The sequence below is a fragment of the Cryptomeria japonica genome, chromosome 1 (assembly GCF_030272615.1).
Source record: "Cryptomeria japonica chromosome 1, Sugi_1.0, whole genome shotgun sequence".
Lineage (NCBI taxonomy): Eukaryota > Viridiplantae > Streptophyta > Pinopsida > Cupressales > Cupressaceae > Cryptomeria > Cryptomeria japonica.
In genome coordinates this window covers 595,836,686-595,854,965 of record NC_081405.1, presented here as the reverse complement: position 1 = coordinate 595,854,965, position 18,280 = coordinate 595,836,686, and the positions used below count along the sequence as shown (strand labels likewise).

The 18,280-nt window shown below is 31.3% G+C and overlaps 1 protein-coding gene across 1 annotated transcript; it reads right to left on the bottom strand.

Moving 5' to 3' along the window:
• Positions 1-1,836: 1,836 nt before the first annotated feature.
• Positions 1,837-3,012, bottom strand: LOC131028574 (extensin-2). Its single transcript, XM_057958888.2, has 2 exons — positions 2,323-3,012; positions 1,837-2,157 (listed from the first exon to the last, which is right to left on the bottom strand). The coding sequence occupies exon 1, from the start codon at positions 2,985-2,987 to the stop codon at positions 2,349-2,351; it is 639 nt and encodes a 212-aa protein (XP_057814871.1). The 5' UTR covers positions 2,988-3,012; the 3' UTR covers positions 1,837-2,157; positions 2,323-2,348.
• Positions 3,013-18,280: the final 15,268 nt, after the last annotated feature.

Here is an 18,280-nt window from a genome sequence, read left to right as displayed (position 1 = left end):
CTTGAATAGAATATGGAAATTCTTAAAAAAGAGGATACAATGTCACAACCTCACTTGTAAAATGAGCAAAGAATAATGCATCTATTTTTTGAAGATACATTGTAGTGCATTGTGTCACATAGCCACAAGAGAATGTACTATCCGCCAATGACCATCTCAAATTTGCACTACATCCCTATGAATTACATTTTTTTCAAAGAGATATGAAAGTTTGTGCTTACTATCTCTCCCCATGTTTAATTATTCTCTGAATTTGTAGGAAAAACAAAAAAATTAACATTCTGCACTTTTGAAGCTAGTAGCTACATTCAAAATTAAACAAAAATTAAGAGTTGATTTTTTTTTCATATTAGTGCATTTCAAAGGATCAACATGTAAATTTGTAACCTACGTTGACTTGGGCTATAAAATATCAGAGATTTTTTTTTGAAAACTTCGTGCATATTAAATGCTAGTGGGATTTTAACTTTATATTGATAAGATAAAATACCATGAATTCGAATACTAAATTTATTTTATTAAGGATAAAAAGTATATCATAACTCTTTTACTATATTTACAAGAATATTTTAAGCTTATAATGCAAATTAAAGGTTTGGATTATAAATGTTTTATTGTAAACCTTAAAGATATTTACAATCTAAAAGACAAATCAATGAAAATTTCCAAAACAAAATGTGCATTTTTTCTCAAATAATACTTGACTAGATACATTTCTCCAATCTTACTAAAATTAAGATTTTACATTTCCCCAATCTTTTTAAAATTAAGATGAAATCTTACAAAAAATCATGTTTCTCGGGTCCCCAAGAATGACAATCTTTGCTAGACAGCCTTTGTATGGAGTTCATGCTCTTCAAAACATTAACTCATTGATAACAAAGAAGAAAATTCAAACTATTTTAGATTTGATCAACTCGGTTATATTAGGAAAAATACCCAAGCCAAAATTCCAAAATGGAATAGCAATAAGACAGAAAATTTTTCATGTTTCTGAAAACTATCAAAATTATTTTATATTAATTCAAAGAAGAAACCATTACGGAACAGTGAGAAGTTACATTTGTACCCTCAAAAAATACAATATTATTGTCAAAATATTGAATCTAATTCTAAGGAAAATAAATTGTAATCAAATGAATGATAAAATATTTTGTTTTGGGCAAAGAGAAAAAGAACTAAAATAATATAATTTTCAAATAAAATATATAATAATTGAATCTATAAGTAGTAATTGTAATAAAAGCAATGAAAAAAAAAGCTAATATAGAAGAGATAAATTCTTAGTCATTAAACTTATGTGGTAATTGAACTAAAAGCCATGAAATAATAGATAAGCATGGCACCCACTAACATCGAATAGCCTACGCTGGAACCCTACCAGAGGTTTCCATAGCATGATTAGAACAAATCTTCAATCCACTCTAAATGTTAAGATAGCACTATATTTGAAATTTCTGATACACCCATTTAACTTGTGACGTGATGCCTTAATTATTTATGTAAGAAAGTAAACAATTAAAGTATTTGATGTAGCCATCCTATCATACATTCCATTATCCATTTTGTGTCCAATACGATGGGACTCATTTTTTGTATTATGCATGGAGTTGCTGTAATAACAACATGCAACAACTGTTATTTGACTCGCTTCCATGAGACGAATAGTTTTTTAAACTTTAAAAAATTAAATTAATTTGATTAAAACAGTAGCCAATTCCCAATTCCGCCAGGATAATTGGCATAATTAAGCACAATAAAGTATACAAGAAACATTTTAATACTGAAAAAATCCCCCATATTTATCCATGAATAAAACTGAATACATTAATAATGTATGAAAAAAGAAAACAATAATATTATTATCTTGGGAAGAGGAATGCAATAATAAACTAATGAATTAATCAACTGTCCTTCCCTGAGCGCAGGGAACAAACAACAATGGGGTTTTCCTTTGAGACGACAGAAGTCTTGGCAACGGCTTTCCCCTTATTACCTACAGCAAGCACTATCACAGATCTCAGATTTTACATGATGCTGCTTATTTCAGAACAAATCTTGATAGACTTGTTTTCAATCTTTATTTGATGATAGTCATATGATCACTAATGAGAAAATAATGACCGAGTAGATTGAGAACTACATACTCCAGCAGTTCTGCGTACTCAAAGTCAAAGAAAAAGATAAGGAAATTTTTATAATATATTCGTTTGAACTTGTAAGATAAGTTTGAACTGAATTTAAACATTGAATTTCAAATTTGATGGATTTTGAAGAACAAATGGTGCAAGGTAACTACTTAAACAAATGATAAAATTTTACCTCATAACATTGATTGTCAGAACGAATCAATATTTTGGTGGAGGTGGTGGAGACTTATAGAAGTATGGTGGTGGTGATGATGGGGATGGTGGTGGTGGGGATTCGTAGTAGTATGGAGGAGGAGGAGATGGAGATGGTGGTGGTGGGGATTTGTAATAATATGGTGGGGGAGGTGAAGGGGATGGTGGTGGAGGGGACTTGTAGTAGTATGGGGGAGGAGGAGATGGAGATGGAGGTGGTGGGGATTTGTAATAGTATGGTGGTGGAGGTGAAGGAGATGGTGGTGGAGGGGATTTGTAGTAATATGGAGGAGGAGGTGAAGGAGATGGAGGAGGTGGGGACTTGTAGTAGTATGGAGGAGGAGGAGATGGGGAAGGTGGTGGTGGGGACTTGTAGTAATATGGAGGAGGAGGTGAAGGAGATGGGGGAGGTGGAGATTTATAGTAGTACGGTGGAGGAGGTGAAGGAGATGGTGGAGGTGGAGACTTGTAATAATAAGGAGGTGGCGATGGTGGAGGGGGTGAGGGCGATGGAGGAGGAGGAGACTTATAATAGTAAGGAGGAGGGGGAGATTGATATTGATAAACAGGAGGCGGTGAATAATTATCGTATTCAGCTGCAGCCAAGGCCACCATAGACAACGCCAAAGCAATTACAAACGCCATAATTCCAAATTCTGTTGTTGCAGTCCACTGCATTCCAGTTATTTTATGAGGTTGTAGTTCAGTGTATTTATAGGTGATAATCTGTAAATACAAAGGCATACTTTTCCGCGTTAGCTACCCAGTCAAGTGGTAGGTATCCAAACAGGGATGGAAGTCTTACATCAGATATAATTTTTAATTGATGGGTGATTGAAATATTTGAACAATTCATTGACAATAAGGGACACAGCTGTGCCACGCTGATCAATATTTATTTATTTCCACTGGAATTGGTCAAGAAGATAATAAATGCAGCCTCAGATCATAAGCTACTTGCATTGACTTTAATAGATATCAAATGGCGCAAAGCACTTATAATAAATTACTTGATGACCACCTTATGTCTTTTAGTTCACACTACAAAGAAAGCTATAAACAGTTAGTTTGAGACAATTTTTTCCTTGTGAATCAGATCAAAGGAACATTCTAGTTAGATATTGCTGACCTTATACTGAGGAAATATTTGATATGTACAAGTAATTACTGACGATGTAATTACTTGTACACATTTATGGGTTGTCATTGCCCAATTTTCATGTTTAAATTTGCTAGATTTATGTCTTGCCACGTGAAATTACATTTTTCAAAGACAGACGTATGGAAGAAATTTATAAATTAGCTTAGTTTCTTTTAGTCCGTGCGATCCGGGCTTAAATCTGATGACCGCTTGTCTGTATTTAAATAGTCGTACGACTTTATGTTGATATATTTAATTCATATTAGCAAATGTAAAAGACTAATTAATATTGAAATTTGTATCGAAAAATCAATATTATAATCTTAAAATATATTTAAATTTTTTTTTTCTATTTTTATATTTAAAAAATGTTTATACAGCTGTATCCAGAAGTACAACACATCTATAACTTTTCTTCTTTAATTTTTTTTAATTATTATTATTATTTTAAAATTTAACTATACTATTTTTCAATAGTTTTTTCTATGACTTAAACTTTTTTCTTCTTCTAAGTCTTTGAACTTAAGAAATGAAGTCTAAATACTGCTAAGTTCTTGATTATAGCATATTTTATATATAACTAATGCTCTTCTTAAGCTTTTAGTAGTTCAAAAAATTCAATTTCTACATCATCCAAAGTTACAATTTGTAGAACTTAAGGGCAAATGGACAAGCTGAAAAAAATTAGAAAAAAAATTAGAAAAAAAATCAACAAAAGAGAAAGAAACCAGCACTTGTAAAAAAAGAATTAGTAGTAGTTAATTGTCTTCACACCAAGACTTTTTCATACAACAATACAGATTTATTAATTATCCCTACCAATGTTAGGGGAATGCATAGAGTATTGATATTAATGAAATCCATTTAATCTTTGCCAATGATACAATGCAATTTGCATTTATGTTTATGCACACCACTTTATTTTCTTTAGATCACTCTTGAAGAGATATATCCTTTTAATGGAATACATATTTGTATCCTATTTAAATCACTTAAATTTTGACCATTGATATTATGTAATCTATTTTTATATATACACATGCTTGTACTTTTTAAAGGTAGTTGAGAGGGATTGTAGAAGATAGTGTCCACGATTCACTATAATTAACAAAAAATAATGATTTCATTATATATATATATATATATATATATATATATATAAAATTAAACTATAAGAGACAAATTTATTGATAGATAAGCTAGACTATCAAATCTAGGTCTTCACTATAGTAGGGAGTGAAAATAATAATGTTGCATGACATATGTTTATTATTAGCTTATGACTTATATTTCACGTTAAATTTTAGTGATTGGTCTTCTACTTTCCTTTCGTTTAGCTATTTTTAATATTTTAGGGACCATGGAAACCTTTTTTGTTAGCCAATTTAACTTGTAAAATTCTTTTGAAAATATTTGAGATTGTGTGAGATATTGACAATAGTTAACTTAGTCATTTCATCTTCTTTGAGGCTATCAGTTGATGCAAGGCAACACCTTTTTTTTAAAATAGTTGTATGGAGCATTTACAAGATTTTTGTTAGCTATTTAAAACCAATAATGATATGATGAAAATTTATTTAAAAGACATATGGGAAATGACATTAATTAGGGTCTAGTCATAATAGTTATATGGATACAAGAGATAAAGAATGATCACAAAGCCACTATTTTAAATAGGGGTAGTATAACAAATGAAGGTTGTGTGAGATCATAACTGAGATAAGTGTGATAAAAAAAATCGTTTATATATATTAATTCATATAAAAATTCTACAATAATATAAATCAAATTAATAAAGTATTGTGTTTCTACATCTATTTTTTCTATCAAGTAGATTTGTGTGTATGCAACTTGCATAGGTTGTAATATTGGAATTTTTTTTAAGATCCCTTGATTTTGAATAAATTAATACTCTCAAACTGTATTATGGCTCCAATTATTTTGAAAAATATTCAATAGGAATACAACATCCTAGGAATCTATAACAATTCTTTGGTTTTGCGAGCATCTGCCACTACCATTTTGAAGAATTTTACACACCATTCGTCTCTATGTTCAAGGGCTAGTTTGTTGTTATGTTTCTTTTTCTCTGTTATTTTTTATATTTTATTATTTTCTTGATATTTCAAGAATGAACAATTTCAACTTCTCTTTATTACATATAAGGATAATAGAAAACATTATTATTTTAGCATTTATTTTATGTATCCTTGTTCTAAATACATATCATATGTTTGGGATCCAATTATCATGAATAATCTTCAATAAGACTACAATATCCTAAGAGTCTATAATAACTTTTTATTTTTGTGAGAATCTTCCACCACCATTGTTAAGTCTTTTACATACCAATGGTCTCTAGATTTGTTAGGATTAAGATTTCGTCTACCTTGGGAATCATATAATATGGTTCCAACATCATTGGAAAGTGTCCTAATGTACTTAGGGTGTATTGGAGAAATATTATGTAATATTTATTCGTACAATTGTGTGTAATGCATTTATAAGGGGTGATGGGTTAAACTAGGAATAACAAAGTCTAGTTGTGAGCATAATTATTTAACATAATTTTTCCCACATGTGGATGCCTAGAATGAGACAATTAATGACTTAGGAATTGGAAAAATGTGTGACTTTTTTCTTCTTCAAGTGGGTTCTTGTAGTGCCCCTCCATGTTTTTCTTTATATGCTTATTAATGTGACTTGTTAGACTATGTTTGACTCATTATTTGTGGTTTATTTCATTCATGTGTGTGTGTATGGATACATTCATGTGATCCATGTTATTGGACTATTTTATGATGATTATATGTTTCAGGACATTATTACTGTTATACTTTATTTGAGATGGACATATTGATGTTAGTGATGACATACTTATGATTTGGATTATATATTGGTGATTTATTATTGATGTTTTATGAGATGTTAATCTATGATTAAGTGTAGAAACGGAAATATTTCAAAGAGTCTACTAGTGAGATTTGGGCATTTTTCATGAACTTACTATTTTTAGTAGTATTTATTTTTAGCAGTGTCTATTTTTAGTAAGTCTATTTTTAGCAAATTTAACCGTGTCTCTGATTGGCCTAATTCTACGTTTGGAAAAACTTTCTATTTTAGCAGTTGTTATTTTTAGCAACATGTGAATGTTGACTATTAATTATATTTTATGTGTAGAATAGATCTTTATTGTATTATTTTCTTGGGGTTTAGGGTGAAGGGAATGATTTCGTATTACTCATTTGTGAGCTCCATATGATGTCACTATATATATGTTTGTATACAAAATGTTTTGTGCAAGTTGTAGGTAATTGACATTGACTCCACCTAGTCTCATAGGTCTATGCGTTTCTTTAAATCCCAATGGTGGTACAAGACATTATACAAAGCCTAGATTGTATCTAGCCCTAGCCATTGTCCTAATCTAGGGACAATTATCTAGTCTTTATTTTTATCCCATCAAATTTGTCTTATAGCCAATATTTGATCACCTTGTTGTCAGTGGCGAGTCTTGTTTTGATATTTGTATTATTTTATGATTTACTTGTGTGTAAGATTTTATGTTATCATAATTATTAATATTAATTATAACCTACGTTTTATAAATTAAATTAATAATTAGTTATTGTTTATTATTGCTTTAATTGTATTTTCGAAATACTAAATATATTCCAATTATTGGATATTTAATTTTAAGTGATTTATTTTGCATGTGACTATTTTTATTTTGGGAATTATTTTATTGTAAAAAATGTATTTTGTTATGGAACTAATTGTTTTAATTTGATGGAATTAGTTGTCCTATTTTTTATGGATAATTATTTTTTTAATTAGAATTAATTATTTATTCTTTTCTTGGTTTTCAAGTGGGAGTTAACTATTTTTAGGGGATTTTTAATTGGTGATTTAATATTTAATTATTATTGTTTAATTGATTTGTGTGGATTTTTATTTTGGAAATTAATTTAATATTATTGATTTAATGTTTTTAGGTGATATTTTTTTATGATTTTTGAATTAGGGTTTTGCTTTTCTTTTGTGCATGTTTTTGTGAAGCTTTCTTTAGGTTGTATTTGAGTTTTATATATATTTTCTTTATAAGAGTTTTACTTTACATTTTATTTTCATGAAGTTTTGTAAGATGAATTATGATTGTGAATTGCGCACAATTTTGAAGGATAAGTTTGGAGAAGGTTTTGCAGTTTTCCTATATTGATTGAAAGATTGCTTTTTTGAGTTTGCTTGGAGCTTGGATTGGATTGATTCGGTTTTGTTTGTTGGAATTTTGTTGCTAATTTGAAGATTCACGTCAAGAGTTTCATCTACAAAATTCTCTTTTTTTCTCCTATCATTCTTCCCAGGTTTCCAGATAGGTTCCTATTTCCTAGTTTTGATCTTAGTATTAATTACATTTTTTATTGAAATTAATTATTAGGGGGAGCTAGGAATGTATTTTTTATTATATTTATTGTCTAAAATCAACTCTTTATTTGTGTTTTGAAAAGAGTTCTATATGCTTAAACTGGGTGTGTGGATTGATTGTTTCAGTTGATCTATTTTTCTTTATACTTGATTGAAAACCCTATATGATTTCCTATGTTTGGTTTTTCTATGTGTTTTTGATGTTATTAGGCTTTTTTCAAATGTTTTTTTGTCGAAATTCAATTTCGAGTATTATGCTATGTTTTTCAATATTTTTCTACATTTTCGAGAAATTGCGTAGGTTTTTTGGGTTTTGATTTGGTTTATATTTTTGGTCAATTTTGACCCTGAGTTAATCCCATAGGCTATAGGTGACTATGTTTCCTATCCATTTTAGAATTTTGTGTCTGGTTGAACTTATTTTGGCTAGATTGATCTAAAGTTATGATTTAGTTTCAAGATTTGACCTTGCAATTGGTCCTTGTTTGGAAGTCCTTTTTGCAAATTGTGCAATCTATTCATGTTTATGGATTCTTGATGTTTGTATTAGTATATCATATGTTTTTTGATGCTTCTTTTGAGCCATAGAGGATAGGTTATCTTGGTGCATTAAGGGGCAGTGGATCTCTATGGGGACTAGGGCCCTAAGTGGCTAACAGGGTAACTCACAGGAGAGTAGTTTAATAATAAGTGATACAGTTAATAATAAAACTTTGGGTTGGGTTTTATAGACTAATAAGATAATGTTTTGGTGCCCCAATCATGGGCTGATGTGCTTGTATAGATAGAGGATGAGTTTGGGAAGGCTTGTCCATCTGAAGAAGCATTTGGAACTAGCATGATCATGCAATACCTTGACAATATGGAAGGATTGTAAGATTACACATGAGTTATCCATGGGGGTGAGGGTTTGGAGTTAGGAGAGGGTTAGACTACCAAGGTAAATCATGAGAGACTATGTGATGACACTCTCTCCTTCATGTATTCTAGTATCATATGGTGTCATTTTATTTTATGTTTAAGCCTCTAGTAGTCCTTGGTCGTGGAAGTCTTTTGGTTGTTATCCTTTCTTTCTTATCATGTGCAACAATGTCTTGTGTATCTTGGTTGTGGTGTATGTTCAGTTTCTTTTATCTCTAGCCTTCTTGCTTGCATTTTGAGGCCTTGTGTCTATCTCTAGCATGGGGGGTGGACCTATGGGTTCCACATGGTTGGGTGGTAGTGTTTACCATCCATTGGGTTTTTGTGCAATTCTCATTCATATACAATTGGATGGATCTTGCCTTATATTCTAGTATTTTCACATTTAAGTGCGAAGTGTTCTACCATTGTAATGTTATTGATGTGCATCTTTTAGAAGTGATGTAATAGAACATGCAATTGTATATTTGTATTTTTAAATTGGATATTCTAAGTGGAAAGGAATTATAATAGGACAAGTGTAATATATGAATTTGTATTAATGGATAACTTGTAAGTGAATGTACTCATGTGGATTATATGTATGGTCCTATTTTTTTATGAAAGTTATCATATGAATCTTTCATTTGGTGATTTCAAATGAACTTAGCCTAAGCCATTATATGATGAGTTATATGATTAATGACTGTGTTTTTATTAAGATAAATAGGTTTTATAGGGACCCGAAACCCAAATCCATACATAAAAATAAAAGATTAAATTAGTAGTGAACTAGTCCAAAAGAAACAGCTACACATCTACAAAAACAAGGGAAAAACTCACAAAACCAAAACCAATAGCGATACCGAGACTAAGCACTAGCAACACAAATAGTAAAAAACTAAACTAAAGAATGCATGAGGTCAAAGTTCTTCTGTATCATATTCTTATTAATCTCCTCGAGCTCTTCAATAATAAATCTTGTTGCTCTCCTCTCCCAGTTTCTGCTCCTTGATCTAGTAGAGGGACTAGTTGTAACCTGCAAATCCACCCCTTGCAAACTTGAGTCTAGTTTCTTCTTTTTCAGTTTAGCCACTGAAGGTGGGACACTGGTAATTGGTTAGTCTCTTTCAACAACCATTATCATGTTAACCTTTCTCAAACCTTTTGCACTACTTCTCATAGCTTCTTTTCTTATCTCAACCGGTTTCCTCAAGTTGCCCTTAATATCCTCCATAATCTTTTCCAGCTAAACAATCCTAGACTCGTATTATATTTTCATAAATTTGATATCCTTAGTGAGTTTTTGGGTCATTCTGAGAATATTATCAGTCTTGTCTGGTGTGGGATTCTTAGTAAAAATATTAACTATATCTTTAATGCCTTCTTTTAAAAGATGAATTTCATTATTAACCCAGTGTAATAATTTTTCCTTGCCTTTAGTGGAATTTTCTACGAGCACCTCAAAGTCCTTGTCAATTTTATTCTCTCTCAGGGCCCCTTGGTCCACATTGAGAGGGATGTCAAGTTTAATTTCTTCTTTGACTTTACCCTTTGATTCCCCTATTTTCCCAAATTTTGTCTTTGTCGAACACAGTGGGCCCAACCCTTGAGGCTTAGATGCAAGGGTTTTAAACTTACTGGCAACTAGTCTAGGGTGTTTATTTCTTCTACTACTACTGGTATCAGGGGTAACTTAGTAGCAATGTTAGGGAACCCTTAGAAGATTGTTATGAGATGTGTTTAATTATTCCACTAAACATTCTTATAATTCATATATGCTATGTAATAAATTTATTTAGTGTTGTATTGAGCTAAAACATGGTTGATGTATTATTATTCCTTTAAAAAAAATATTTTCTATGTGTTTTGGTTTATTAGTTGTTATTTCTCTAGGGTTACCTAATGAGGCATTAAACTTGGTATCCGAGCCCATGTTACAACACTAGGAAATATAGTGTTGTTACCCTAGAATATGATGTTGTTGGCACATAGTTGTGTAAGTGTTTTCTTTGTGAGTTAGTTGTTATTCCTTTGGTGTTCCTTGGCGAGGCGTTATAGTTCTTGGAGGAGGCAGCAAGTCCCTCTTTGTAATATGTCATTTATTACATTTAATGTAATGTTTATGTTATAAAGATATGGTGCACCTATGTTGGAGTGAAATTATTGGAGGTAATAGCAGTGTCCTTTTAACTATTGTGGAGATTATTCAAGGGTTGTGGCCATTTAGAAAGAAGATCCTTCTTTGAAATCCTTATTTTGGTGGTTTTGGAGCTCTTTTGTACTATACATTTAGCTCTTTGGATGTAGAAAGAATAAGAAATAATTGAATGTTAAGTTACTCTACAAGAACAAGGATAGGATGGAGGCATAAGTAGGTTTTTCATAGGTACAAAACTTCTACCATGTTGATAAAAAATAAGAGAATAGAAGTGAATGTACTATGATCACATTTATTGTTGATAATGCATACACAAACTCTCTTCTTGGTGTGTTTTTTTCATGCAAGGGTTCCTCCATGTAAAGATTGTGTTATGTGATGCTCTTATTTTTTTTTTTTTTTGCCTCATTTTTTTGTCTTATTAGTGGTTATATTCATTCACTATAATATATAAGATTATTTATTTTTCCATGTGATTTGTTTCTTTATTCGGTCAAGAATAACTTTAAATATTGACAATGGTTAGACAACCTAGTAGACCTCTTTGACTAGATATAGACTAATTAAGTTACATGTGTTTTCCAATAAAATTAAATAGGGAGGGGGTCTTCATAAAAATTCATTTGAATTTCATATTATAGGTGGCTCCTACCAAGGTATAGAAATAAATGTAGCACTTAGAATCAATTAGTCTAGAGTTAAGGGAAACTAGTTCTTGATCTTGGATGTCTTGATCATCATTCTAGTTCTCTACATTAGGGGTTGAAATAACATCTTGTATATATAGATTTTATTCCACATATTTATGGCCCCTTCGAATTTCTCATAAAAAATGAAGTATAATCATTTTCCCCTTCAAGCTCACATTTTGCTTGGTATAAGAAATCAATGGAAGTTATTTAAATGGTTGCATGAAAATAGATCATTATGGTATAGTTTACTTAAATTGAATAAAATTTGAAAAATAAGGTCCCTATTGAGCTTCCACGATATTAATAGGTTTAAAATTTTTGACCTTGAAATGAGTAAAATCCTTAGGGTCACATATGGAAAAAATCCATAAACAATATATTAGATATTATTTAAAATGATTAACTAGTTTTCAAAATTCAATTGGTATCCTTGAACAATAATTATTTGATAGATTTTTGTGAAGAATCTAGAAATATAATCACATATTTTATGGCCAATCAAAGGAAGTGGTTATTTGGAATAGGATTCTACATTAGATTCATCATGTGAACTTGAATTGTCTTATGTGATACTTTTGCCTCATTGTTGCTATCTTATTAGTGGTTATAGTCACTCACTATAATATAATAAATATATATTTTTCTCAACATGAATTGTTCCTCGACTTAAGCACAACTTTAAAGCTTGATAATGGATACACAACCTAGTAGGCTACTTTTAATAGATATAGAATAATTAAGTTACATGTGTTTTAGAGTAAAATAGAATAGGGAGGGGTTCTTCTTAAAACTCCCTTTAAATTTTATATTATGAGTTGTGACTCATACCAAGGTATAGAAATAATTGTAGCTGTAAGAATCCATTAGTGTAGAGTTAAAATAAATTATTACATGTTCATGGAGTTCTTGATCATCATCCCAACTCTTTGCTTTAGGAGGTGAATTAACATCTTGTAGATATAGATTTTTTCCACACATTTGTTGTTCCATGTGAATTTATTATAAAAAAAATATAATACACTCATATTTTCCCTTCAACCTCACATTTATTTCTTGTATAAGCACTTAATGGATGCTATTTAAATTCTTGCATGAAAAGAGATCATTATGGTATGGTTTACTTAAATCGAATAAAAATCTAAAAATGAAGTGGACTATTGAGCTTCCACCATATCAATATATTTAAATTTTTTCAACTTAGCATGAGTGAAATCCTTAGGGTCACATATACGAAAAAAATCATAAAAAATATATTATATATTATTTAATAGAGTCATATCATCACATGTGTTGGGCCAAACAAAATAAGTGATTGTTTGGAAAATAATTCCCTATTAGATTGATAATGGTTTTTTTGAATTATCTTATGTGGTGCTCTTATTTTATTGATTTTTGCCTCACTATTGCTATCTTATTGGTGGTTATATTCAATCACTATAATATAATTTTATTTTTATTTTTTTCACTTCAATTTTTCCTCCATTCACTCAATCATAACTTTAAAGCTTGATGATGGATACAAAAGCTAGTAGGCTTCGTTGAGTAGTTATAGACTAATTAAATTACATGTGTTTCCTAGTAAAATAGAATAGGGAGTGGTCTTGTTAAAATTCCATTTGATTTAAATAATTTTATGAGTGTCGAATCCTACCAAGGTATAGAAATAAATGTGGCAAAGGGATCTATCACTGTAAAAATGGAAATTATTGTTTGTTCTTGGGCATTTTTATCATCATCCCAATTATTTTCAGTAGGAGGTGAAATAACATCTTGTAGATATAACTTTTGTTCCACACATTTATGGCCCCATGTGAATTTCTCATAAAAAATATGGTATAATCATTTTTCACTTCAAGCTCACATTTTTTCTTGTATTAGAATTCAATTGATGTAATTCAAATGGTTGCATGAAAAGAGATCATTGCGGTATGGTTTACTTAAATCAAATAAAATTTTAAAAAGGAGGTGCATTATTGAGCTTTCACCATATCAATAGATTTAAATTTTTTTACCTTAGCATGACTGAAAACCTTAGGTTTCACATATGGAAAAAATAAAATATATTAATATTAATTAAAATGATTAATTATAAATTTCAAATTCCATTTAGTATTCTTGAACATTTACTCTTTGATACAATTTTGTGAAGAATTTAGAAATGTCATCACATGTGCTAGGGTCAATAAAAAGATGTTGTTGTTTGGAAAATGATTCCATATGAGATTCATCATGAGATTTTGAATTGTGTTATATGATGATATTATTTTTGTGAATTTTTCCTCATTGTTTCTATCTTATTTGTGGTTATAGTCACTTGCTATAATATAATAAATATGTTTTTTCTTCACATGAACTGTTCCTCCATTCACAGAAGTATAAATTTACAAGTTTGATAATGGATTATAAACCTCGTAGGCTTCTTTGACTAGCTATATAATAATAAAGTTAAATGTGTTTCCTAGTAAAATAGAAAAGAAAGAGGGTCTCTTAAAAGTCCACATGAATTTCCTATTATGGGTAGTCATTCCTACAAAGGTGGAGAAATAAATGAAGCAATGAGAATCCATTATTGTAAAGTTAATAAAAATTAGCTCTTATTGTTGGATGTCTGATGATCATCTCAATTATTTGCATTCGGAGGTGAAAAAATATCTTGTTGATATAGCTTTGTTCCACACATTAATGGCCTCATGTGAATTCCTCATTAAAAACATGGTATAATCATTTTTCACTTCAAGCTCACATTTTGTCTTGTATTAACACTCAATGGATGCAATTTAAATGGTTGCATGAAAAGAGTTCATTATGGTATGGTTCACTTAAATTGAATAAAATTTGAAAAAAGAGGTGGACAATTAAGCTTCAACCATATCAATACTAGATTTGGAAGAAAACAATTATACATGGTCAGACCTCTACTTAGGAGATTACCTTATTCAGGTGTGCTTAGATCATTGTGTGTTTTCTTATTCATGGAATGTTCTTGGAAGCTGTTGTTGATCCCCAAAATTTTCTTTTTCCAACTTTCAAGGGCAATTCAAGAAGTTCACTGGTGTGGGACCAGATGTGACCTGTGAAACGACCTCTAAGATTTTAGAAGCCGACTCTTCAAATTTCAAAGGGGATGAAAAGGGAAGGAGGAAATAAACATAAGTAAGTCTAATCTAAGGCAATACGCCAAAGATTTTACAACACTTTAAATCCCCTTTAGAAATATCAAAAATAGGTGACCCCAGAAGATTGAGCACAAAACCACGGGGGATTCACTGTCTAGGCAATATTATATCATGTGCATTCATATTGGGGGGTTTAATATCCAAAAAAAGATGGTACAATATATTTCCTATTGGTGAAAATAGGGGAATTTTTATTTCGGGGTATGAAAAAAGACAATATTTGGCAAGAAGACGGGGGATTTTAATTTAGACTATGTATTGAGAGGGGGTGAAAAAAAAGGAGTTTAGGGAAATAATTATTTGAAAATAGGGGGATTCTTTAGTATGCCATGAACGCATGTGCTATAACCCATGTTCACTAAGTGAAACCACATGCACAAAACACCACAAACTCTTCATTATTGGAAAGAGAATATAATACACAAAGTGACACAAACATAGGGCAAAACATTTAGATCCTTCTGTGAGAAGCACCCGTTAAGGCTCGTAGGGGGCGTTCTTATTATCTTGAACTGAAATAACCATTCCCTACGAATTTTGCTTATGAAAATGGCATAGTATAACCTCAAATCATAAATTATTACAGATGATTGAAAGAGTATAAACATGATGCAACAACCTATGCATCTGTGATGAAATTATAAAAGCCCAAAACACTAAAAATTAATAGCTACATTCATTTGAGATGACACAGAGCTGAAAGTTCATCTATAAAATAGAAATAAAGATACAGTAGAGGCAAATTGTGCACAAATTGATATATTTTTCTTTCTACCAATTGATAGAATTATAATGCTAATGTCTACACTAAATTCGTACCTATTTTCTAAATGTTCTTTCTTCTTCCAAAATGGTAAACAATTGGGAACCTCCTTTTACAAAGCCCTCACAGGCTTATATAGAGGAAACCTTTTTCACCTAACATGGTGATTGAAACTGAAAAGGCTCCTGTATATCTACCCACCATAATGGAGATTGTTGCAACTATCCAGATCGTAATGATCCTTGCATCATTATTTCCCTTTCATGCACATGACATCAATGCCACTTGGAAATTCCACTTTTTTGTATTGCAACTACCTCATCACATAGGATTCTTTTGAATTCACGTTCTCTGGTATCGCCACATGATGTATCATGTGGCCTTCCTCCCTTGGAATAAATAAAGGTGTGCTTTTGAAATCTCCCCGGGCTCAAAACATCCTTGGGCCCACACTTTATTGACACGTGGCATGCTGGTAGAACTTTTAGACACTTCATTTCATTTTGCATTTGAAAACCTCGTAGTGTCGACATGCGACACTCTTGCAGGCCTTTGGGAGGGTGAGAAGCTACAGTCTTGCTAAAAACTATGCTGTACTAACATAAGGCATGCTCTTACCTCCTCTCCACTAGAGGAAACTAATTGGTCTTAGCTTGGTGGGATCATAACTCTCCACTCGTGCTCAAAATACAAAACCACTTACACTATTGGAAAGTTCTTCAAAGGAGTTAATCCCAATCCATTAACAAGATTCCTTTGGGTATCGAGTTAAAAGACATGACAATTTTGACCACATATTTCGCTCTCAAGGTCTCTGAAAATGCAAAACAGAGAAACATGGAAAAATACTAGAAACTATTTTTTGTTTTTTCTCATCTCTGATCGCTCCATCACCTCTGCAAGGCTCCAGATCTCCTTTAGACTAATTTTGGCATGTTTTCAACAAATCCTTAAGCATAAATCTGTGAAAGTTGTAGATATCATCTAGAGTTGTCACCTCATCTCCTAGACCTATTTCGTCCTAAACCATTGTCATATCTTGATTCAATGGGACATTGTTGGTCCCAAGCATAGGTTCCCTTTATTTTCCTAATTTAAAGGCTCTTGTGGCCCAATTGTGGGATATTGAGATTCATGGTAGTACTATGTTTAGAGTCTCTCATAAGTTAAATGTACTTAATAATTATTGCATTAATGGAGTAAGTCTTCCTTTGACAATATTTTTTTAGTAGAAAAATGATTTAAATATTAAATCAATTTGATCTAGTAAGATATGGAGGTCTCAAGTGCCTCATCAAAAAAATTGGAAAGGGATAAATCCCTTTTAGTTGACCTCCATAGCTTGGTTGTTAAAGAAAAACTAATAGAAATAGAGATTGAGAGTGCAATGCATCAAGGAAGATGACTAAAATACAAAATTCTTCCACCAATCAATAGATTAGACATAAAAAAATGAATTGTATCCAAGAATTGATTGGAGTGGATGGAACCTACCATTCTAAGATCAATGATATTAATTGTGTCTGTCTGTCTCTAATTTTTTTCCTTTCTCAACCCCTAGCCTTCATAAGACCTTGTTATTTTTGAAGCCTCTGATAGTTTGATTCAAGCTATTTAAAATATTATTGACTAGGAATACATGAGTTTTTTGGAGCAAAAGTTTTATGTTGAGGAAGTCAAGGAGGCAGTCTTTTCTTTTGGACCCTTTAAATGTCCAGGTTTACATGGGTTTCCCCATTTATTGTTGCAAGAATACTAGGACATTGTGGGTCCAAACATCATTTTGGCTTAGAGAGAACTCATGTCTCTAGCTAGGTTGCTATAAGAGATCAATAAAACCTTTATTGTCTCAGTCCCCCAAAAGCTAGGTGCTAAGTGCATGGTTGAGTTCAAACCTATAAGCCTCTACAATACTCTTTATAAAATATTTTATAAGCTTCTTTTCAACCATATTAATCTTTTCCTAAGGAAGTTGATCCATGATAATCAAAAGGGCTTTATTCCTGGTCATCATATCTCTAATTATGTTCTTGTTGCTCATAAAATCCTTCATTCTATGGAGCATAATTGTAGAGAAGGTATGCTTTTGAAGTTGGATATCTCCAAAGCCTATGATATGATTTCATGGTCATTTCTCTCTTTATTCTAGTGGACAACATTTCATGAAAAATACTCATAATTGATAATCTTAGAAGACGTGGTTTTCAATTTGTCAACATATGTGTTCTATTTGAGAATGAAGAAGAAAGTATCAACCACATTATGTTTCACTGCCAATACTCTTGGAAAGTGAGAGAAACAATATCCCACCTATTCCTTGTTGAGTGGGTTTGGAATAGAGACTTAAAATATTATGTTTTAGGTGAGTTTTCCCCATAAAATCATCTTCTTTTTAGAGATCTTTGGTGGCAAGACTTTTTCCATATTTGTTGGTGCCTATGAAAAGAAAGGTACAATAGAATATTTAGGTATTAGAAGACTAGTTGGAATGCTCTGGCTATTTCTATTATGGTTATTGTTAAGGAAAATATGGCATTCTTCAAAAGATGCAAGAACTCTTGGTCACCCTCGGCTCTAAATTAACAAGTAGCTAAAAACTAGTTCTTAATTGATTATATGGCTAGTTTCATGGCCCTAGCTATTGGCTTCAAAACTATATTAAATGGGGCCCATCGACACT